Raw genomic sequence first — 25918 nt, 5'->3', positions numbered from 1 at the left:
AAGTGAATTCCTTTTTGAGTGTTGAATCAAAATGGCATGGTATTTAAAAGAAAGGAGAACTGCTCCTTGGACTTCAACGTGATGTTACGATCGCGGGTTTCGGGAAGTGAGAGGCATGAATATAAAGTCACAACGAAACACGTGTTGCACATACAAACCCTGCCATTTGATTAGATACGGGAAACCTGACTTTACTAAACTGGCACCTAATATACAACAGTAATTATACCTAAGTTAATTTAATTACTCTTTTTCCGAGGAATAGGATTCAGGCTCTAGAATCGATGACTGGTTTTCTTGAACATCCATGGGGACTGTCTTTTCTTTAATCTAAAATCGAATCAGCTACACAACACCTCTGTTCATAGTTTAATTTCATTAAAAAGCTTTGTTATTTATCATCAGAAGATATCTCTATTTCTTGTTGGAGCATAAAAACTTGGGTGACAATTACAAATTACGAATGATTTTTCCTTTACATTTCACATCATGTATTTGACAATGACTAAATGTGACACAGTGTCCGCAACTGGGTGACAACTACATGTGCAATAAACTGTTGAGACTTTGTGTTAGCCAAGCAGAACTATTTCTATTTCTCATTTTCATGAATTCATTGCACAATTACTATATAATTATACTATTTAAACTTTATGGATCAATAATTAGTTCTAGCAAATTACATTATCCATTCCGGAACGTTTATACATATCAAAAAAAACCTTTTCCCTCAACAACTACAAGATGACAACTAAATTTGAAAACATCAGTCTCATTGATTGTCAATACCAGATGCCACCACTCTTGCTCTTTTATCAGGATGACGAGTTGAGTTTCATAAATTTTATTAATCATTTTTAACTGTCAAATTTGATGAATTTTTAATTTCATTTTGCTAGCTTTCAAATACCCCTAAAGTATTGCTGCTTCGAAGTATGAATCTTTTAACTTGAGACCTTATATAATGCTCTTTCTGCATGAGTTTATAGATCTACTTCTTTGTCCAAATATATATGATAGTGACACTGTGTGATGATGAAAACGAAATTTAAAGTTTATTCATGTATTTAACTTAATTAAACAATAAATAATTGACAATAATGATAACAGAGTTTTCCCTATGTCTTTATTATTTTATATCATATTTGAAGTTTAAAAGAAGACAAGAATCCAATAAGCCTTAACGGTCATCTGAGTAGCATATAACCCGTACACGAACTTGTCGAGGAGTCTCATATATGCATTTAATTTAGTTTCATTCTGGAGTAGAAAACTTATAAATTTGTAATGACGACCTGACCTCCCTGCATGAAATCTTTTAAAAAAGGCCAATGAAACCCATAATTTTAGCGAAAAACTTAACGATCTGGTCTGCAAATTCATAAATACAGTTTCCTTACAGGTGTGTGGGAGCGCAGCAGTGTAATATTACTACAGTTTAAGCTACTTATCATACTTTTATATCTATTCATATCTTAAGATATGTACATGATTATATTGTCTTAATATGTCCACTCACTTACTGCACATTGCACATTTGTATATAATTTTATATGTATTATAATTTCTTTTCCGATGAGTTGTAAAGCTCAAGGATAATAAATTGAATTAAATTGAATTGGGAGTAAAGATAATTTACTTAATTAATTAATTATATGCATTAACATTTATACATCCATTTTCGCCCTGTTCTAGAATCAAAACCCATATTCCAGCGTCAAGAAATTTGAAGATGGGTGGATAAGGCGTGTGAAATGCCCATACACGGTCGGACAAGCTGCTGAAAAATTAAAATATCAATAAATCTCATATATTTTTAAAAAATCATTTAAAACAATAGACATTTAACATATCATTGATTTTTAACCTATAAACATGTTCAATACTTGGAATATGTTGACTCAAACAGGCGTATACGTATCAAAACCTGCAAATACTGTCATTTTCTATAACTTTAAGGCATTTTCTTTCATAGAGTGGGTCTGTGCTCCATATTTTTCTCATAGTCTAAATAAGGTCTATTGGAAAACAAACCGATTTCAATCAACAAAAACGTGGAGAGATGACCCACTATACATTAAAAATATCATTTTGTATCCCAACAATTGAACGTTTTGAAAAAATAATACAAGTCCGTAAACTCGTGGTCAAAGTCACACATACTATTTAAACAGCCTACTTTCTTAGGACTGAAATGGCTCAGTGGTTAGAGTACCCGACATAAGCTAACCTTAAGTATCTAGGGTTTTTATGTTATGGGTTCGATACCGCAAAAATTTCTGACAATATTTTTTTTATCTTTTGTGAAATATATTAAAAACTGAATATAGTTAGAAATTGTGCTTTTGCAAACTTGTATTATAATATATTAGAATAGATTTAATTGGGAAAAAATAAATTAAAAGTTGTATTTCACTATTAAACCGAATGGGCATATGCGCCATCTTATTCCCCCATCTTCTTTAAAATCTTAGTACAGGACTTCCTGGTAAACAGAATTCTGAAGTCAGTTTTTACTACAGATATGTGAAAATAGAGAAGATTTTGAACCACCCCCTAGATCCTGAATCCCTGACCCAGGGGACATGAAGTTCACAATTTTGGTAGAGGAGTTAGTGGATATCATAACCATGCATTCAGTTGCTTTGCCCACACGTGTGGGAGTGTAACATAAATAGTAAATGAAAATGGGTGGTGAGTACCGAGAGACACCCTGAAGTCGTAAACGCCCGACTCTTTGATTGATCCGAGTATCTCATATCACGTGATCAAAGGGTTTAAATATGAGATGTCGTGAGTCTGCATTCAGTCGCAGTGTAGACGCTGAAATGAATACTTCCAAGTAAGGTTATTGTTCGTGAGTCAATATTGCTCAGCGATTTGCAGAACAATAATACTGGTATATAGAAGTAACTTGTCTTCGTGAGCGTTGCTTGTTAGATTCAGCGGGTAGACACTTGTTTTCAGTTACAAGGGTGCTTCGCGGGGTCACTTTGAAGTGACCGATAGAAGCGACGGGTCGCTTGAAGTGACTGATAGTAGCGACGGGGTGCTTCAAAGCGACGTATAGAGTTTGGCTAAGGCCCATACATTAATATATTTATATTTAATTGAATTTTGAATCAATAAACGCTAGGGAAGCGAAAAGGAAAATTATTATACATCTTAAACAATTATTATAATAATCAAACACCTCAGCAAGGTATCTGATGGGACCCATTAATATAATACAGTGTTTAGGCAGACACGTTACAGGAGTAAAGAAGAAGATTTTCTGAGATTTAATAAATTTTCACTATATGGCTATTTTGGCCCTGCCCTAGGGCTTGAACCACTGTCCCAGGGGTCATGAATTTCACAATTTAGGTAGAAGATTCCATGGACATCATAACCATACATTTAGTTTTCAACAAATATATATGGAAGTAGATAAGAAGGTTTTCTAAGATTTAATACATTTTTATTATATCCTAGAGTCTGAACCCTTGACCCAGGGACCATGAATTTCACAATAATTGGTAGAGGGCTTCATGGACATCATAACCATGCAATCAGTTTTTTCCTTACATGTGAGGGGGTAAATTGTTTCGAAAACATGGCGCTTTTTGCATATTTGGCCACGCCTGAATATCACAATACCATAGAGTTGCTTCACACCAAAAATGGTAACAATTGGCCCTGTAGTTTTTTAAAAGTTAAAAATGTAAAATTGTTAACGCACGACGAATGACGACGGACAAAAACAGATAACAATAGGTCACTGGGTTTACTCAGGTGACCTAAAAAGATAAAACTGCTTTTTATACAGCTTTATATTCATTAACAAGAGGCCAATTGGCCTTAACGGTCACCTGAGTAGCATATATCCCATACACAAACTTGTCATGGAGTCTCATATATGCATCTAATTAATTAGGTTTCATACTGGAGTAGAAAAATTATAAATTTGTAATGACAACCACATTTCAAAAAGAACTGTGAAACCTATAATTTGGTGAAAAACTAAAAGATCTGGTCTACAAAATCATGAATTCAGTTTACCTTTCAGGTGTGTTGGAGTAAAGAAGATAATTTTTTAACGTTATATATGCATTAACATCTATACATCAATTTTGACCCTGCCCTAGAGTCAAAACCCATACCCCAGGGGACATGAAAATTAAAATTTCAGTAGAGGACTTCCTGGTAAACATAGTTATTAGTCAGTTTTTTCATACAGATGTGTGAGAATAGAGAAGAAGATTTTTAAACATTATATGCATTAACACTGTATTACCATATTGCCCCCCCCCCCCCCTCATGTCCTGAACCCCTGACCCAGGGGCCATGAATTTCACAATTTAGGTATAGGAGATTGTGGATATCATAACCATGTATTCAGATTTTTGCCCACATGTGTGGGAGTAGAGAAGAAGATTTTTTAAGATTTAAAACATTTTTATTGGCCCCACCCTAGAGCCTGAACATCTAACAAAGGGGTCATGAATTTCACACTTTTGGTAGAGGGCCTTATGGACATCATAACCAGGCATTTAGTTTTTAACAAATATATATGGAAGTAGAAAAGAAGATTTTTTAAAAGAATTAATACATTTTTACTAATTGGCCATATTGGCCCCACCCTAGAGCCTGAACCCCTGACCAACGGGTCATAAATTTCACAATTAAGGTAGAGGGCTTCATGGACATCATTGTTATGCATTTAGTTTTGAACAAATATATATGGGAATAGAGAAGAAGATTTTCTAAGATTTAATACACTTTTACTATTTGGCCATATTTGCCCCACCCCAGAGCCTAAACCCCTGACCCAAGGGTCATGAATTTCACAATTTTGGTAGAGGGCCTCATGGACATCATAACCATGCATTTAATTTTTTACAAATATATATGGGAGTAGAGAAGAAGATTTTCTAATATTTGATACATTTTTACTATGTGGCCATATTGGCCCCACCCTAGAGCCAGACCACCTAACAAAGGGGTCATGAATTTCACAATTTAGGTTGAGAGCTTCATGGACATCATTATTATGCATTTAGTTTTTAACAAATATATATGATAGTAGAGAAGAAGATTTTCTAAGATTTAATACATTTTTACTATTTGGCCATATTGGCCCCACCCTAGAGCCTGAACCCCTGACCCAGGGGTCATGAATTTCACAATTTAGGTAGAGGGCTTCATGGATATCATAATAATGCATTTAGTTTTTAAAAAATATATATGGTAGTAGAGAAGAAGATTTTCTAAGATTTAATATATTTTTACTATATGGCCATATTGGCCCCACCCTAGAGCCAGAACCCCTGACCCAGGGGCCATAAATTTCACAATTTTGGTAGAGGGCCTCATGGACATCATAACCATGCAACCAGTTTTTTCCTCACATGTGTGGGAGTAGAGAAGAAGATTTTTGAAAATTTGGCTTTTTTTGCATATTTGGCCCCGCCCGTGGCACCCTAGGGGTGCTAGAGCCATAAATTTCACAATTTAGGTTTTTCTTACCATAGAGATGCTCCACACCAAAATTGATAAGGATTGGCCTGGTAGTTTTCAAGAAGAAGTTAAAAATGTAAAATACTTAACGCACGACGCACGGCGCACGACGCACGACGACGGACGAAGACCAATTGCAATAGGTCACCTGAGTGACTCAGGTGACCTAAAAAGCCCTTTAAATGAGTTTATTTTAACCCCCTTTCCCGATATTTTTATTCATTTATTGATTTGGATGTTACGAGGTCCCGTGACATTGTCACATATATTTACATACCAGTAAGTATTTGAAAAGTTTACATGTAAGAAATACGCAACATACATGTACATGTAAGCATCAAAGACCTCGATTCTGAATTTGTTCTACATGCATTAATCCATGCCAATTTTCATTATTGATATCGAGATAATAAAGATTTTAAATTAGGACAACAATTTTTAGAGAAATACTGAGGGTTCACAACATACAAAATTTAATATGACCGAAAGGCTAACATTTATCGTGGAAAATTAAAAGAATATTGGCTGAAATTTTCAATCTTTTCTTAAATTTATGAAAACCTTACAAAAATGACAACATGTTTTATTTTAGTCATATATTTGTAAGATAACACATTTATTTTATGCTAGAATTATGACGGATTGATACCTACAACGTCACACTAAATAGCGCGCTGCTATCGCTTTCAAAGTATGCATATCCTAAAATTTGAACTTTAATGCTTAAAGTATTTAGATTTAAGATTTTATTTCAACAATATTTTATATAAACATGAACCAGTGAACTTTTCAAAAATGCTTTTGGAAACGGGTTCAAAACCTTAAAAATAAATCATTAAATTCTATCAGATAAAAGGTAGCAAGAGGCAACACGCCAGAAAAGAACCACGAACTCTTGATCATGACTACTCGCGATGGTTAAGTCCAAGTAGGTATTAGTCGCAGAGTTTCGCTTATTTCCTCAAAGAAGTAGAGAGCAATTTCAAATGATATGTCAAGTGTGTAAAGTTTCCCAAATGTCGATTTTGATTACCTTATTCCCCGTGGTTTACTATTTTTTTCTCGCGATCCTACTAAAATATAAAATTACTTAATGGTCTATACACATGAATCATATTAAAAATTTTAAATGTCTAGAGCATTGAAAACATAATTTTATTAAAATCAGACTTTGAGTTCCACATTGTTAATTGATTTTCTTTTATTTTAAAGGATAAAAGGATTCCAAACAGGCATTGTAATGAATATTTGAAAACCTAGTTATCGACTGAAATAAGCAAAATGAAAATGAATATAAGCGCTCAAAACATACACAAAGTTCAATTTTTTACTTTTTGATATACAAATAACAACCAAGCTTCCAGATATTTGGGTAAAGAGTTTACAGCCAAATAATAGCCAGCACTTTCCATGGTGTGTCCTTCCTTGGTCTTTCAGCCTATCGGCGACGGTCCCCCAGCAAATTGACCCGGATTCTGTCCACAACGCCTCCTCTGTATTCATACACTTTGTACGTCTGCCAGTGTCGTTTGTTGTTGGGCCCCCAGCTTGAATCCGGACGAGCAAGGGTTTTAATCCTCTACAAATCAGGAAAAAATTGATATGATTTCCATTACCACTCATAAATATCATAGAGATATATAAACCCTTTCAATTTCTTTACATCCGATTGCGCATCCGAAACACGTAGCCGATTTGTAGTATTGCTTTCGTTCTTAGATTTTTTTACTTTATTTAAAGAATAAGGAATCATTCTTTGAGCATTATGAAGTTATAATTTTGGTCGGGAGGGCTTTATGATAGATTTGAACACACCCCGACCGAAATTATCACCTCATAATATTCAAAGAATGATTCCTTATCATTTATTTTTCTATAATTTTAAACCATCGTACGATTAAATATTTAAATATAAATAAGCAAACCCCGCTGGCGCCTCAATTTGGCGTCATTTGAAGTTATGGGTTATATAGTACAAAATCGATACGTAGTATTATCACTGGCAAAGACACTGGAAAATGTAAATATTCCTTGTTTTATGTGTATTTTTTGTTTGTAAATAGCACATTAAACCGTATATTTGATGTTAGTATTCTCCTGGCTTTTAATTTTAATAATTTCATCGCGACAGTGTTACACTGCAAAGTAAGATGTACGCCAAAACAATTGAGACCTCTACAGTGACATGCTTTGAACTTTTAGAGGATCTGCGTCTTATACAGGGGTTGTAGGGATAGCCGCGATGAAATAAAGATAAGGCGAACAATTCCTTTGACGATTAAAAAGATTGTCCTTTTCACGTGTTTATTTATTTAAACAATATTTTATTATGTAAAAAATATTACATAATATGATTAGGCAGCGGGCAATCTGCCTATTTGAGCCCTCTCCTTTAACAGCCAATTTGACAAACATTGATGGTACAATGTAACAATAGAATATAGTTGAGAAAAACAAAGGAAAAATAAGTGGAATTAGGATGTTTCACATGTTTTAATACTAGTCTTTATAAAAAAATTATTAAAAAAATTGAGACCTGTCAATCATTAATAATTTGAACTTAATTAAAAGATAAAATGATTCTCATTTACATCACTTTCAGATTGTTGCGCCTCGAGATGCTCCTACATGCGTCATGATGGAAATCTATCTGTTAGGGGTAATCAATAATCATAAACAGTGGACATCATATTTTCAGATACTTTGCTCTCGTACTTTCGATATCGAAAGTTTTGCTCTCTTAAAAGTGAATTGAAAATACATGTACAGTTAAAATTCGGTATCTCGAACACCGATATCTCGAATACCAGGGATATCTCGAGGTATGTCTGTGGGGACCATTTTTACTATCTAAGTGATTGAAAATACATGTATATAGATTACTCCGGAAAATAAGTTCATTTAGTGCCTAAAGTCAGTAACCACTTGCAAAAATTGGCATTGATTTCCAAAAAGGCTACCTTAATAAATGAAGCAGTGTGTTATTTAAGTCAATTTGGGCGAGGATGGGTATACCGATACGACCGTCTACACACTAACAAGGTAAACAAATGAGCACACCAACACACTCTAAATACGAATAAAAAAGATGTACTTGGACAATGACGCCTTATTAACTATTACCTGCAGAAATGTTCCTTCAGAATGAACGAGTCCCCAAATTATCGCAATAGGAACCGGTAACATTGGTAGAAGGGCGAAAAACTGGCCGATGGCAATGGCGAAGTCAGGATACGTGTAGCTAGCCGAGTTGGGAGGACCGTACTTGGCACATATTGTCAAGAAGAGGGCCTACATGGTAAGAAAAGAACTTCACAAAATCACCGTGAAAGATGACAACATTTAAAATCTTCAAACGGCATAGAAATAAATACATACGTACATGTACTCTAAGGATTACCTAAACATTTTAGTTTGAACGAAAACAAGAAAACATATAATAATTTTACTTATAATTTTTTTAGTATAAATGTTTATAAATAGTGAAATTATTGGCAAAAACAATAAAAAATAATTAAATATATATTTATTGAAGGTAAAAAAAATCTGAAATAATATGAATGTTGTATTACAGAATGGAGGGTTTTTGCTAGAAAAAATATCGATCATGAAGTGTCACGAAAAAAGACGCGCCTTTAACCGAGAATTGCCAAGTTTTACAAAATTTCTTTTAACCGCATTTTTTTCAGTTTGTAGGAGTTTTGGCAGTTAATTTTAATGTTTAGCACAAATTCTTACCAACATGAAAATCGGAGTAATCAAGCACCAGCCGATTCTCATTATTAAGGGGATTGATTTCCCTATCATCATCTCTATATCCCGATTAAAACGTTCTGCGCCTTAAACGATAAAAAAACCCATTTAATACAATTATACAACGGTTTGATTTGCATAATAAAATATGTTCAAATCAAATCAAAGGTTTGATTTGAACATATTTAATTGTATATATAATTTAAAATGTGTTTGAACATAAGTTCTAGCAACTTACTACATCCTAATACATATACAGACTTTAGGGTTGGTTATAAAAATGATCAAAGCTATCCCTTTACATGCAACACCAAGTAAAGATAATGTTAAAATATCTAAACAAATGTGTTATACATCAACTTACAAAAATAATGTTGAAAAACGTTAAGCTTTATTGATACGAGTTGAATATGGTTTTTTATAACAACATGTTTACACCCACGGAGTATATTTCCCTCAATTTCTTAAGGAAATTGATTGTAATTCATGCATGCGAAATCTACGCAATCCAACGCATGTAGCTGTCTGCGTAAGAATATACGTACTCTTGTAACTTTTAGATTCTGTTTTCGATGTTTAGCTTTTTATATAATAGTAGTTATAATTAATAATTTTCACATCGTTAATAAATGCTTAAATACTTTGGATTATTTCTTAAACAATCGATACTAAAGCTACACCGAAAGCACGAACTCAACGGACTTGCAACTTGGATTGACCTCTAACTTTAAAGTAGACTGTACATATAGTCTGTACTGTACAACGCAGAACTACTATACTCTGTCCCAAGATATTTTGGATTCACGTTTGGACGATTTTTAATAAAAATACACTTACCTGTGAAAGAAGTGCAATTGAAATAGTTGAAAGGGATATTTTCCAAGATAATTTCATTGACACATTATCATCTTTCACTCGGAAAAATTCACAGGAATGAAAACAGATTCCTTACGGAGATTTATAATGGGGAATGTTTACATCTTTTCTCCATTCGGAATACACTCGGAATACATCGCGCAATATTTCAACGTTATCATCCGGGCTTACTGCAATGCAAAATCTCCGTAGACATCACATTTTTTAGCATTGTATTGAAACCCGATAAGCTAACAGGGGCGTTTTGACTGAGAAATCTTGGAAATTTTTCATACTTTTGAATGAACATCGTTTGGATCCTGAGGTATTTATAAATATTAAACAATTAAGCCAAACGTGAATCCAAAATATCTTGGGACAGAGTATAGCTAAGAGTGGCGGCCGTGCACTTGGACAAAACATCGCCAAAATACATAATAACAATTATTCTGGTTTTACGCCGTACGAAAAACTATTTTCCTCGTGTGTTGCCCCTATCCTAGACTATGGAGCTGGTGTGTGGGGCTACCGTAAGTTTCAGGCTATAGACAATATACAGAACAGGGCAATGAGATGCTTCCCGGGGGTTCACAGATTTACACCAATTTTGTTCCTTAACGGTGACGTAGGCTGGCTCCCGAGTCAATTTCGACGGTGGTTCTGCATGTTGAGATATTGGAACAAGCTTAAATGTTTTGGTTTGAACATATTTTATTGTATATATAATATACAAAGGGTTCGAACACAAGTTCTTGCAACTTACTAGGTTCTCACCCAATTACAAGTTATTTGCAATTGTCATAAAATATGGTATATACATATATTGAAAAAATGGTAAAGAACAAAATAGTACACTTATATAAATCTGCAAGAATTGATTATAAAGTTCTGTACAGCTGTAAAAATTCTAGGATTAGTTTTATAATCTAGGTTGTCATTACCCCATAGTAAAGTATGCGAATCTATAATACCTAAATTTTGTATTTGGAAAAGTTCATTAAATAAGGTATTCCTTGCATATAATATCATTAAGATATTGTGGTACAAGATTGCAATGAATTTTGTACATATATGTTTTGAGGATGACCGAATAACAAAGATGGCTTTTAATCTGTACTATGAATGATGCCGTGATTACTGGTGCAGTGAAGTGACACCGAATGCGCTACTGATTTGGGGTTGGTGGAATCACATCTTTCGAATTTCTACTCGAAAATATGAAAAGACTCCTTGGAAAACGTACCAAAATTGCGGACGTACAAGACTTTCAAGACCGATTTCGGATTAGAAAATTATACAACGCTTATACTCTGTCCCGATTTTTTGCTTCCACCACTTTTTGCTTGATATTTCGATAATCATAAATACCTTTGTGCTCAAACTATGTTCATCCACTAATATGAAAAATGTCCAGATTATCTGTTTTGAAACGCCCTCTCTACCGCTTCAGGTTTCAATACGCATCCCAAAATAAAAAGTCTACGGGAGTTTTGCATTGCATTAGCCATTTAAAAGCCCGGATAAATATGTTGAAAAATTGCGAGAGGTATCCATTTTTAACTTGTTTTGACGCAAGGATTAGATAGCTACGTCCTACTGAAAGTCCAAGGTCTTGTTAAAATGGTTCTGTAATATATTATTATGCCTCCTGTCAGTTTGTCGCTATATATTCAATACTCATCTATTTTCGCATAGTATACAATGGGTTTATATAGCATAAGCATACTATGCCGAAATAGAGCACGGCTAATGTTTACAACAAAAACTTTGCAAGCACTGACAGCGGGTTTCGAACTCTTGCCACTAAAAGCATTACGTCTTGAAGTATGGGCAGCGGAAAGGGCAAAAATACAATTTTACAAAATCAACGATAAACTAAATTCAGCAATCTAAAATAATATTATCAATGACCATAAGTGCAAAACCAACAGTCTTCTTTGCAAAATAAATGTAAATAAAATCAACCAAAGATATCTAAATACACAAAAAGTAAAACCAACAGACATAAATGTAAAACGAACATACATCAACATGAAACAAGCGGACGCACAAATAAACGCCAGGTGGCGTTTTTTGGGAAGCAATATGCGTCATCGATTATTGGAATCCGGGATGGTTCCAACCTATTCTGTTTTTAATATTTGTATGGTTTTTTTAGGCTTGTCAAGGACAGTTTCCATTGAAAGAATAGAATATTCCATATAATGTAAGTCAATTTATTTAATATCTTGTAATATTTGTATGATACATGTAGTATGAAGCATTTTCATAAATGAATACGTACGACTGTACATTCATATGCATATGTTTTGAAGCTAAACTTCTATATGTTTCATGCAAGTACACTATTCATTACAGAAATATTGAACAATTTTTGATGGATTAAAAAAATTCCTACTACATGTAATTTTACAGATATAGATATATGTGTTTTATGCTGCGTGTCTACGTCTTTGTACATTGTCTATGTGTATTTGTGTACGTCACATCACAAATTTATTATGCTTTTATTAACTTCAAACAGCGTATATATGGAAAAATTCTTTTTCTATAACATTACGTTTATTACAATGTCTTTGACCAATGAAAAGGTTGTTCAAATATATAAAAAACACTAGATCGTTCTCGTTGCGAGCAACGAGTGGGTCTTCCGTCCGATTTTTGTGTAAATGAGATAAAATCCTTCACTTTTAAGACTAAATTATTAATAAACGCAAAAAAAATTAGGGAAATTTTTTTTCGGCACCCGGGGCTTGAACCCGGATCGCCTGTACACATGTCCATGACTCTAACGACTGAGCTAATCGAATTCTCGCTTCAGGACTTTGATGCTTAATATCTCAGGAACGCATCAATCGATATTAATACAAATTACATATTCTGAATCAGTAAAAGAGTCTCTATCAACCCGTTAGAAAAATATATAAAAAGCAAAAAGCTGAAAAAATCGATTTTTTATCTTTCCTTCCCGTGACGACCGGAAGTGACGGCGGACGTTTTTATGACCATGTTGCAACAGGTAAAAGTGATGTCTATCTTCACTGAAAATTTCAGCCCTATATCTTTATTCGTTTTTTAGATCTCTAGCCGACGAAATTGACTTTTAAAATTCGTTAACGGACGATAACTTCCGACCGGAAGTGATTATGAAAAAATTGAAACGGCGGTACAAACTTCAGATGCCGACACATCAACCCTTAAAATTTGAAGAAAATCGAATGAAGCATCTTCGAGAAATCGCTTGCACAAAATTTGTAAGACAAAAAAAAAGAATAAAAAGAACTAGATACGACCTCGTTACGAGTAACGAGTAGGTCTTCCGTCCAATTTTTTTTTTTTGTTAAAATGATACCATGAAATATCGATACAATTTCAAAATTCCCCCCCCCCCAAATTTGAAGATAAAGAATAAAAACCCTAATTACGTCAAACATGCGCCTAACGATGACTTTTTCAAACCGATAATGTACAGATCAACAACTTTGATTTTTATAATGCATAACAAAATATTGATCGTTTTCAAGTTATTCGTAATAGAATTTACGAGTCTCTTGGTCCCTAATTAAAGAGGCCAGCCCCTATTTCTTGATTTTATTGGATAGAACTTTTGATTCTCTACTACTTTTGTTCTATATGTCTTGTCAAAATATCAACTGATAAAAAGATACTGATCAAAACATATGGAAATTTTGATTTGAAATCTGTACCCCATTTTTGTGCCTAAGCGAGCTCCAAGGAATAGTGCCACTGGTGCAAAACAACTAAATAGTGCACAACTTCAAACCATACTCTACCTATCCTGAAAATTCCAAAGTCATATCTCTTATAGTTTCTGAGATCAGCTCTGCACAAAATTGGTCCTAAAAAATTGCAAAATCGACCGTAGATCCGGACCGGAAGTGACGACGACAAAAAATTCAAAAACATATAAAATTCAGATAATTTCCCATCATCTGTGCAAAAAATTGTTGAGATCGGTTGAGTAGTTTTCGAGAAATCGCGTGCACAAAATTTGGAAAAAAAAATAACAATAAACAGTACGAAAACAATAAGGTCCTCCGTTGGAAACGGAAGACCTTAATAATAAGAAAAGTGAAAAAGAAACAATAGAATAATAGTAGGGTCTTCCGCTGAAGACGGAAGACCCTAATAATGGTTCCATGAATTGTGTCCATAAAGAAATCTGCCAAACTCTGCACATCGACTCGTGTCAAATAATAAAAGCAGCTAACATTGGAAAATTAAAAAATTATCAAAGAATTTCAAAGACTCAATAAATCTATCAGTAAGAAATCAATATATGAGCAATATAAGAGGAAAGAATTCAAATGTCCATCAAAAACCAATAAAGAACCAGCAAGCACATGTGTAACGTCAGAAACAGACACTGAAAAAATAACAACAAGAGCTGAACAAGACATTATCATATCCCAACTAAAAATGAAAATATTAAACTTAAAGAAAATATCCGAGGCTATAGAATTAAAGAAATTAACTAGAAAATGAAACGAACCAAAGAAAAGGTGAGGAAACTGCAAGAAAAAGTGAATATCAGAGGAAGGAACAACAAGAGAAAGATAATAAAGTTGACAAAGGAGTTCAGTGCAACACTCTAAATACTTAAATTGAAGAACTCAAATGTGAAATCGACAATCTGATCGCTGAGAAAGATGACAATGTAGCAGATGAAGATGATTATGTACATGTAAAGAAATATTGGTGTTCACCATATTGTTCCTGTTTTAGAAGCTGTTTTTAATATAAGTGTAAAAAAATTAACAAGAGCACTGCTTCTGTTTTAACTAGTGAAATGGGTGTTTTAAGTAGATGTCATTTGAATGAAGAACTTTTAAACAGTAGAGACATTACAATGCATAGAGATGCAACTACAAAATGGACATCATCTTTATGCAGTTCAAATTAGTACTTGGGAGAAAGTTTTGACAGCACGTGTGAGAGAAGTGAGTGATGGGAAGGGAGAGACGTATGTGAGTGCTACAAATGAGATTTTTAATGATATTGTCAATAATGTTTCATGTTTTATGACGGATAGAAGTTCTACAGAACAGAAGGTTAACAATATTTTATGTCAAGATATATCTCATGATGTCCAATCTTTTAAATATTCAGTTCATCCCCTTCTCCAATGTTCTGAGGCTTGTTTGGAAGAAATTTTTCATATTGAAAAAGAGCTAAATATTCATTTTGATGGACCAACAGGGGCCCGTTTCATAAAGCATACTTAGGAGTAAGTTATATCTTAGGAAAGAACTTTTTCCTAAGTTCATTACTTATCCGTTTCACTATTCAAATCTTATCTTATGAAATTCCTAAGTTATGTCTTAACTTTAAGACAGGTAAATCGATGTGTTGGGAACAAACTGAACATGGCGACTGTTTATTTCATAATGAAATGAATTACATGCACATTAAAGTTGAACAAAAATACAAGAAAAAACGAATCAATATGACATGTTCACTTTACTTGTTAACTGAAAACTTTACAACTATCAAAATAAACATATATTTTTTCATTTAATTTCTTTTGTGTAGACTTTTAATTTACTATATTTTTTTAAGATTATCTGGTCGCACGCGCAGATAATTATCGGGTATTGTAGATCTAGTGCATTGATGATAATGAAATTAGTCATGTCCGAGAATCACTGATATCTTAGATAGTTTAATAAATATAGGAATAAATACTAAATAAAACTCAATTACAGAATGACTGGACGATTTTTCCTATCCCTCCACCAAATAAGCTTTTCTTTTACGAAAGAAATTTTAGGTGTTTTCTTTGCGGTGGGATGAGGGGTTGTTTATTTCAGGTTTTGTTAACGTTGGGAGGGGTAGGAGTGACCGGCAAGTGGTTTAGGTTTGTCGATGCTAAATTATCCTTGAGAATGCTGTTTCATTAAAAAATTGTTGCCTTTTATCCTCGCTTCCTCTTTTAGCCAAGATGCATTTATTTGCAATGTTTCCTTTTGTTAAAAAAAAACCCTTTTCTTATACCAACCATTACAAGAAAACACGCGTTACATTAAACTTGTTTAAAAGTTCCACATCTTTCCATTCTAAATCCTACTTGTCACTGCATGTGAGTATTGCATTCTCTTTTGAAATATACCGTAAGATATAGTAAAATCCTAATATTTGGATATCTCAACGGATATTTTTAATTTAGGATTAAGCATATCTGTATATGTTAACACGGACTATTTATAATGGACCAACTAGACAAAACATTCGACTAATGTTTTCAAATGATTCATGCTGTCAAGAATTATATGTAGCTGTAGCAAAAAACAAAAAAAGATACTGCGATCTCTCAAATTCAAAAATACCGTTTTCAAAGAATATACGGTGTTATTACGTTATTTTTATCTAATCGTGAAGGTAAAATATTTTACAAAATTTCAGGACATGCACATAGGCACTACACTATTTGCACTCTATTAAACGTTTTAACTTTTTTTTTAATTTGTTTCTAGGTGAATAAGGTAATGTGTCTTTACATTTACTTAGAAAGTTTACACCCACGCCATATTGAAAATAATTTACATAATCGATATAAGTTTGACGAAACAAACGAAATGGTTTAAAAGTGGCTTACAATGTATCTTAAGATAAGATTCAGTCAACTACGTTACGCTAAGAAAGTTTTGTGAAACAGCTATGACAAATCTTAAGAACTTCCTGAGTTACAACTAAGGCATATCTTAAGTTCTATCTTAGACTATTTGAAGGACCAGAATTAGAAGATACTGTTTCTGAATTTTTATTTACATATCCTATTAATGATGACTTATCATGTGTTTTTATCAAATGTTTCTGTGTTGTTTTGAAAACCAAAGTTGAAAAACTATTTGCTGATTTTTCAAAAGATAGTAAATATTTTAATGTACAAAAGAATTTAGATTTTAAGTGTTCATCCTGTCCCACGAGCAATATTTGTGTAGAACAGTTGATGGGATAGGTTGATTATCATATACAATCATCTTCCATGTCATCAAATTATACTGTGGAAAGTAAACTATTATATGTTAACAACAAAACTTCAGAATGGTTCAATAACAAAATTGAGGAAGTACACTGTACAAAATCACTGTACAAACCATGAAAAAGAACAGAACATTTATGACCTTAGAGAAACATAGAAAACAGACTTTATTAAGGAAACATCTCACTAACTTAAAAATTGATAGTGAGCTCCAGAAAATGAAAACCAAAAAAGACAGATTGTTAGCATTGAAAAAGCAAATCAACATCCACAAGGAAGTGTTTCAAATAAGGAAACGCCATAAAAATTTATTTAACTTTAGCAAAAAAGGAAAAGTCTTTGATGAAGGAACATTACGAAACAATCTCTTAAAGAATTTAAGAAAAGAAAATAGTGATACACCTGTCTGTGAAACCTCCTTTTTTCCCAAGGACCTGCTCAGTACAGAGATTATACATACCTGGTCCAAAGATGGCAAGGATGTTCAGTGGGAGGGAAAAATATTAAGCCATGCTAATGGAGTTTTTAAAGTAATTTAATCACAAAATTGCACTGCATGGTTCTTACAAAAATGGTGTAAATGGCATCCTACTCCCCTAACCAAGACAAATAATTACTTTTACTTTATGTAAAACGTCATTAAAAGTTATAGCATATTTACTCAGATATATAATTCATTAATCATGAATGGTACAATGGTGAGCATTTTACTTACTTAATGTGTTTTAATATATATCAATTTGATATGTTAATATATTCTATGTAAACTTAATAAAAGAGTATTAATAAAAGAGTAATAATGTTTAACACTGAATCCAAAAGATATTTAAAATTTAGTAAACTATTCAATGTTTCATGCTTTTGTTTGTCTACGTCAGTGTTTGTGTTTGTGTAAATGTTTGTGTATGTGTTCATAGTCATATTCAAAACAAAAAAAAATGAATTTTATCATTAAATTTTTGATTTTAATATTCATAATATTATTCTGTAAGAACAAACATTACAATTATTTAAATATTTCAGGTTTTTTATTGGAATGATAAAGAAAAGACAGACAGCAGTGTGTTTGACTTGACGGAACAAGAAATAAACAAAGACATTGAGGACGGAAATTTATTCTTTAAAGGTATTACAATGTAAAATGTATCTATTGGGTTATATTAAATATTATTACATTTTATTTATAAAAAAAACACATAACTGGTATTTCATTTATTTTAGACGCAGCAACTAGATTGGATCATTCCTACATTTGAAAAAGACTATAAAAAGAGGAGTTGTCTTTCATAGGTAATTGCACTATTATAAAGAGTAGGAGCTATGACCCTTTGGTCACAAGGCCAATTTAATTTGACCAACATATATAGATGATTTGCATATTTATTAACCATCAACCAATGAAAAGCTTTTTAGTTCGAGTCAAGGTATGGTCAAAGAAAGAAGGTTTTGCAAGTTTACTGAAGAAATTTTTATTTTTAAATTTTAGGTGGACTAGCTATTTCTCGGTAAGGTGAAACCTCTTTCATTTCTTGAAAAGAACATAAACCTTTGTTGATTTTTAATTGTACAACAACTTGTTGATTAAATAATCAATGAAATTGAAATCAATTGATTAATTTGAAAAAACAAACGCTAGCTTTCCCGATGATTATTTTTTGGGACAAGACAACACTCAAACGTCACAGCTACTTATAGCAAAGCACGTCAGTATACACAACACTCAGCATAATAATAACAATAGTGTTGTGTTGTGCATGTATTATGCCTAAATAGTAGTCACGGTTTGATACATGGTGCACGATCCTCGCCTCCGGCTCGTGCACCATGTATCAAACCCTGGCTACTATTTAGGCATAGTACATGCACAACACAACACTATTATATAAATATTTCCAAAGGTGACTTAAATGCCCAATGGGCCGGATGCCCAATATTCATGTACAAGTAGTTGTTATAAAATTTGTATCATACGGCACAATTGTACATAATATGCACATGTCACTATAATAAATAATTTACTTACTTATTTATAGTCACAATGGCAACCTTCACAGATATCGAAAATTGGTTATACCTTAATATGTGAAACCTTTTAATTGACAATAATTATAATTAACGTACTTTTACTCAGATTAGTGGATAGTTGATAAAATTATTCAAATTAAGTAATTATAAACAATAAAATGTTTTCCATGGTGCTTCATTCGGGCTATGAAGGTAGGTATATGTACCATCGCAGAAAATTATTAAATAACCCGCTAAAGTGGGTTCTGTATTATTTTCTGCAATGCTAGCTGCCTTCATAACTGCATAAAACACAAGAGGAAGTATTTTATTGTTTAATTAAAAAATTTGTCCTCGAGTTACAAAATTGTTTAAGAAACTAAATATTTTCGAAAAATATAACAATAGGAGGTAACTGAAAGGTTCAAATGTGATTTACAACTTTGATTCGAAAATTAATGCAACGTATACTGTATTTACATGTAAACAATAACTTTATTTACAGTTAATATTATATTCCTATGAATTATTGGGTAAACAGGAAAAAGAAATTCCTTGCTTACCGTAGATCCAGGATATTATGATACACTCTGAGAGGGCCGCAAACGTAATGCATAAACTTGCAGCGTACCAATCTATCAGCTGGAATATGTAAATCCCACCCTAGAGTAAAAAAATATTCACTGCAATGGATACAAATGCGGTAAATGTTGAGAAATAACGATAAGAAAGACATTATTTTACAGAACAGTTGTAAATAAAGAAGTTACATTACATAAATTGATTATATGTAGATTTTACAAATCTTGAAAAGAAAAAAAATTACGTTTGTTGTTAAAGGAATTCCCAACACAAAGAAAATAGTACACAAAAATGCCGTTAAAAGAACTCTGTGTGAATTCAGTTGCTTTGGAAATATGTCAGCCACACCACTAGAAACCGTCTCTACATTCGCAAACTAAAAGAGATAAGCAAATACGTAATCAAAAGAGTAATAGATATTTAAACAGATGGATTAATAGGGATCTGTAAGACTTTTAATGTACCATTGTCTATATGTGTCTTTTGAACAGCTTTAACCGCGAAATCAGAACATCCCAGGACAGTTATGTTTTTCTCATTTGGGTGTTTTAATTTAATTCTTATTCTCCAGACCATTTTATATGAAATAAAATATCCAAAAATTATTTCAGAGTTGAACTGAAAAATATTTCAAAATATCAATGAATGATTACTTATGACTTATATTTCTATAGTTTTCAGCAATCGTATGATTAATTATGCAAACCCCGCCTGCGAACCAACAATACGTCATTAAAATCTATTGGAATGTAAAATAAAAATTGTTCGTTATGTTACTTATTACAGACAAAGACACTATAAGATGTAAATATTTTGGAATAGAGGACGCAATATTTCCCTCTACAAAAGGCATGGACATTGCAGGATTCATGTGCATGTTATTCATGCAGTCGGTATTTACGAATTCAGTATATTGTTATTTCAATCAGTCTTGTTAATAAGATTTTCTATTAAAATTACTCAGTAATATGAAACAATTCTCGGTACTTGCCTCGGTCGCCCAAGCATCTAAGAGTGCTTATATGATCACAAAGAATGAAAGCTTAATATATTCTTATATATTACCTATTGCAGATTTTTGGAAGCAATCTATGAGACTCAGTACTTTATATTTTATGCGAGTATTGGAATTATATTTTATGCATTATTTTCCAAATTGTTTTTTTAATTTGCAGTGCACTGCAATGCATCCAAGTACCATAACTTTGGGAATTTTTCAACTTCAAATTTTTGCTCCTATCATTTATGGATACACTGTGTTTTCTCTAAAATCACTACTATCGTTAGGTAGCGAAAGCATTTGATTCACTGTCGAAAATATAAAGTGGTTATGAACAACTCTTTATATATATGCACATTTCGTGATTTATGTATACCATATATATCTTTGAGTAAATGCACGATCAATCCACCACGTATAATTATAGCTTCCAAACAAAACAAAATATGAAGTGCGCATGCTTGGTTCTCAGTAAAAATGTCTCAGTTGAATTCAAACGTATACCTCTTTCAGAAACGCAACCTAGACCCAATTAAATATTGCCTAACTTTGATAGTCGGACTAACTTAAGCCAAAATCTAGGCCTTTTTGAGAAACGGAGCCCTGAACTTCTACTATAAAAGGTATTCTGTCCTTGAAATACTTAATGTCATATCTTGCTTAATTAGTCGGCGTTACCGATAAAGCTAGAGGTTTATAGGGGTGATGGGAAGAAAAGAGAATGCATACAAGATCGATCCATAATGCTCTAACTGAATATATACTTTTTTACCTGACTGTCCACGCCAACCGCAATCAACATAAAGAAAAACAGCACTCCCCACAGATGGGGCATCGGTAGTTTCATCAGTGCTTCCGGGTACGCAACAAACACAAGTCCCGGTCCTGTTATAAATATCAAATTTTTGAAATGTTTGAAGTTTTGTAATGTAATTGTTTTAGTGTTTAGTCGGAAGGAATTATAAAGTTTACTACCTATGTATGCACATGTGATTTCAGCATTAGGCTACCTGCAATAAGGTATTTAATGCATTTGGACATTATCCGGGCGTTCAATTCTTAAAAAGTTTTAAAAATCGTCATTATCTGAGATCATTGATAATAAATTTTACTACAGTTATGGCGAGATCAAAGAGATGCCGCGGATATTCTCCAATATACCACGAACGTCATCAGTAAATTATCAGATCAGAAATACCTATTTGTCTCGCACTGATCATGGAAGTACAACTTCAAACTGTAAAAAGTTTTAAAACCATGTCAATTTCACGTGTTAGTTCCAGTCAAAACAATGTGTATATCTTAAAATTTTTGTTTTTAAGACATCAATGCGGCTGTTCCTAGGACCTCCCCAGCACATTTTCACTGCGAGTTTTTACATAAAATATATAAATTGTAGTAGTCATAATCGTATTAAATTGCCCCTTAAAATATTAAGAATATAACTCAAAGATATTTTATAAACAAGTGAAGAATATTAAAAATCCAAAGGAGAAACGATCTGTAGAAATACTGGGCTGTTAGTAGAATAGAAATAAAGTTCTTGTTTTCGTGAATGTTGCAGGATAACCTCCTCGGTCTCGAAATGTTGAGGCGTTAGCCGAGGCTTTTATATTTCAAAACAACATTTCTCGACCTCGGAGGTTGTTCTGCAACATTCACGAAAACTTATTTCTTAAATAATATACAATTTGAAAAGGATTATACAAATTCTGGCAAGTGGGTCATTCAGTCTTAGTTCAGAATCAGATTGTTGCTTAATATTTCATGCAGCTTTTCTTACATTGATACATATAATTTTAAAAGCATCAAAGGACGTATAACAAAATTTTATGTAGTACATGTAGTTGTAGAATTTGAATTTCTATTTATGAAGATATTGTTCATGTAATAATGACTCCTTAAGTTATGTCTTATTACCAGTTGCTGATATAGAAATTTCTTCCATTGTAAGGCCTACATCTTTAGCCATAAATCCCAGAATGGAAAAAACAACAAACCCAGCGTAGAAACTCGTCAGCCCGTCAGCTAAAGTACCCATCCACGCATCCCTAAATGACACGAAAGACATCTTATTGTTAACCTCACATAACATACATTACTCATTAAACCACATGTGTTTGAGGACAGGACCAAACCCCTTTCTTGGGCCTGATTAAACAAAAATGATTGTTTTAGGTAGTTCTGTGGTATGAATGTATAAAATATGATATGAGTTGAATTTGGCCCCGATATTTCGCCATTTTTTAAAGTGTTTCGGAAACAATAAACAATGTTATTTTTTAGAGGAGTTGATATAAAATATATGTTTTACCCATTTATTTCATTTATTTGCACTTACTTGCAGTCTATGACGTCAGAAGTGATGTTTTTTTCTATAATTCAATCAAAATAAATCAAAAACTGACCTTTTTCTTATCTATTAACGAATGCTAAATATAGAGCGCATGCTTAAACAAGGGAAATTTTTGTGTCAGTTATTAGTCTTGGCTAGTTACATCTCTGATAAAAATATTTTGTTTGTTAAAACATGCACTCTATGTTTTCTAAAAGAAAAACTGCTTGAAAACAAGCTGTTTTATGCTAAAAATGCAAAAATTGCGGTAAAAGGTTGTCTTTATGATATCATATTTCTATATTGTGGGCAATTGAATCAAACTGAACATAATGTAAAAACATCACATATATATATCTGTACGAAGAAAAGAATTAAAGTAAAATGATGATGTTCATTTTAGGGGGTCATTAAAGGCCCATATCATATATAGATTAGAGGTGGGGTAAGAGGGGGGGGGGTCGGTCTTGTCCTCAAGCACCTGTGGATTAAACAATACTTCTAAATAAAAATTTCATTTTTATCAAAGATTGTAGAACGTTCTATTCAAACAAGAATTTTTTTGCATTTTCTAGAATAATCGTGATATTGAGAAACCTTTTGTTTACGTTGCTTACTCACTTAATACACTGGTTGGTGAAACGATTGTAACTGGACATTGTAATGACCCCACCCCAGGCCACGCCAAGCGAATAAAATACTTGCATACCTGCCTCCAACCACACCTGCAAACGTGTCAGACAAAAGAAAAGTTAAACAGAAACATGTACAACAAAGATCTGTTATTATAGCCCCTGCAAACGAAATTTGGGGGGGGGGTATATAGTAATCACCTTGTCTGCCTGTCCGTCCGTCTGTGCAAAATTCGTGTCCAGTCCATATCTGTCTTGTGGAGAAACATTGGAAGTTGTTACTTAACACAAATATTGCTTATGACATGACCGAAGAGTGTGTCATGACCTTGACTCAATGTCATATGGGTAAGGTCAAATCACTAGAATGAGAAATGCAAAATTCGTGTCCTATCTTTATCGTTTATATTGAGAAATATTGGAAGTTTCCATTTCATGTAAAGAAAGCTTATGACCTGAGAATATGTCTTGGACTAAACCCTTTTTAAAAATTCATTGTTTAAAAAAATTTTGAATTAATAACAATGATTAGATGTTAAAATCTGACGCAAAGATTGCCTGAGACCACATAAAATTTATCAATTATAGATTCGTATCCCCGCCCGCTGCGATGTATTTTATTCTATTTTAAAAAAGAAATTGTGTAGAAAACTGTTTGAAAAAATAATGGGGCTCGGTTTACCAAAAACTCAAAACATTTAATGGCTGATTGACATGTTGATTATCGTTTGTTATCATAAAGATACAAACGTTTTAATGCATTAACATTTCAGATGAAATAGAATGTAATTTAAAGTATAAAAATTTGTTTGTGTACTCATATTAGTATTAACAATTTAAAAATATATAACCATTGTTATTAATAGAACATGGACGATGAAATAGATGTTTCAAAAATTAAAAAATAAAATCCATCAACCCACCCCATGTTATTTGCAAATCAGGATTAGAATCTAAATGTTAAATTTATGTTGCCTAGCCTGTTATGTTTTGACTTGAGCTTTAGTTAATTTGTGCAAGTTCAATGTCACAGTAACAATGTTGAAAAGAAACGTCCATGTTATTATTTTTCTAAGCGGGGGTATCATTTGAGAGCTTGCTTTTAGTACCTATAGTTGGTATTTGATGTACATGTAGTCGATAATTAGTTTAAACAAAATAAAAATTGTTTATAAGTCTGGAATGCATCTCAAATTTGAAAATCAAAATCATTTTAAGCTTCAATTTGGAGTCTAAACTCTAACCAGAGACTTTTCTGACTGTTACCCCTCTTATATTATTCGTATGCTGGGGAATCTTTGAATATCTTTCCTAGTACCATAGCTCTGGGGGCAAGAAATTGTAAACTTTTCTTTAAAAGAGACCTTTAGGCATTTATAAGCCAATCTTTTAAAAATCTCACAGATTTTTAATGTATAATGTACACAACATGCATACAATTAATTGTTATACAATTAAACGGCTGAACCCCTGCCCAAAGGCAGTGAATTTCACAATTTAAAAAGAGGACATTATGGGCATAATAATATGCATTTAGTTTACTTCCCATGACTGTGAAAGTACAAGAGAAAATATTGTAAAAAATAACATACATTTGAACTATAAAACGATATTGGCCCTACCCAAGGGGCTGAACCCCTGATCAAGGTGTCATGAATTTCACAATATAGGTAGAGGGCTTCATTGATATCATTAGCCTTGCCCAATGGCTTGAACCCCTTACCAAGGCGCTATAAACACAATTTGCTTCATGAATATGTTTCCTTTTAAATTGCACATTATTACATACTTGAAAATTGAAAACTTTGGAAAAGTCAGGCTTTATGTAAAAAAGAATCCCATCTGTTGAGCCATCTAGCGTCAAACCTCGTATAAGAATGACTGTCAGGAGAATGTACGGTAAAATGACCGTCACATATACAACCTAAAAAATTAAACATGGAAATAGTCTTGAAAATTTACAGAACATAAGAACGTGAATAAAATCTTAAATCCGAAAATGAATTAAAATAAATTCACAAAATGAGTACACCTCTTTGTTACACTTATTAAATATAATGTACATATTTTATATTTATATATAGCTACACAAAATTAAGTCCATGTGTACCTTTCCTAGCGAACGCACGCCTTTAATTAAACAACAAAATGTTAAGACCCAGGAGGCAAGTAACACCAAAACCAGATGCCATTGAACAGAACCCAGCTCTTCAATGCCTTTGGAACTCCTCAGCACATTAAACCTATTTTGACAA

At 32.8% G+C, this 25918-nt stretch overlaps 1 protein-coding gene and 1 long non-coding RNA gene across 4 annotated transcripts in view; one reads left to right on the top strand and one right to left on the bottom strand.

Moving 5' to 3' along the window:
* Positions 1-6254: 6254 nt before the first annotated feature.
* Positions 6255-25918, bottom strand: part of LOC105322944 (sodium- and chloride-dependent betaine transporter) — a 37662-nt gene continuing 17998 nt past the window's right edge. For all 3 annotated transcript variants that reach the window (XM_066079654.1, XM_034480132.2, XM_034480133.2), the window contains exons 5-14: positions 25774-25906; positions 25453-25587; positions 23653-23756; positions 22617-22747; positions 21469-21581; positions 19941-20072; positions 19678-19777; positions 9238-9338; positions 8623-8790; positions 6255-7078 (exon numbers count right to left, since the gene is read on the bottom strand). In XM_066079654.1, coding sequence (XP_065935726.1) covers positions 6938-7078; positions 8623-8790; positions 9238-9338; positions 19678-19777; positions 19941-20072; positions 21469-21581; positions 22617-22747; positions 23653-23756; positions 25453-25587; positions 25774-25906 — 1258 coding nt within the window. In that variant the 3' untranslated portion in view covers positions 6255-6937. The remainder of the gene's footprint in view (positions 7079-8622; positions 8791-9237; positions 9339-19677; positions 19778-19940; positions 20073-21468; positions 21582-22616; positions 22748-23652; positions 23757-25452; positions 25588-25773; positions 25907-25918) is intronic.
* LOC136273927 (uncharacterized) lies at positions 18127-18642 on the top strand. The gene is made up of 3 exons (XR_010712140.1): positions 18127-18236; positions 18332-18400; positions 18597-18642. It is a non-coding gene; the product is annotated as an uncharacterized lncRNA (long non-coding RNA).

This window comes from Magallana gigas, chromosome 3 (assembly GCF_963853765.1).
Source record: "Magallana gigas chromosome 3, xbMagGiga1.1, whole genome shotgun sequence".
NCBI classification, from domain to species: domain Eukaryota; kingdom Metazoa; phylum Mollusca; class Bivalvia; order Ostreida; family Ostreidae; genus Magallana; species Magallana gigas.
The sequence above is the reverse complement of the archived record's forward strand: the minus strand, read 5'-3'. Positions and strand labels throughout refer to the sequence as shown.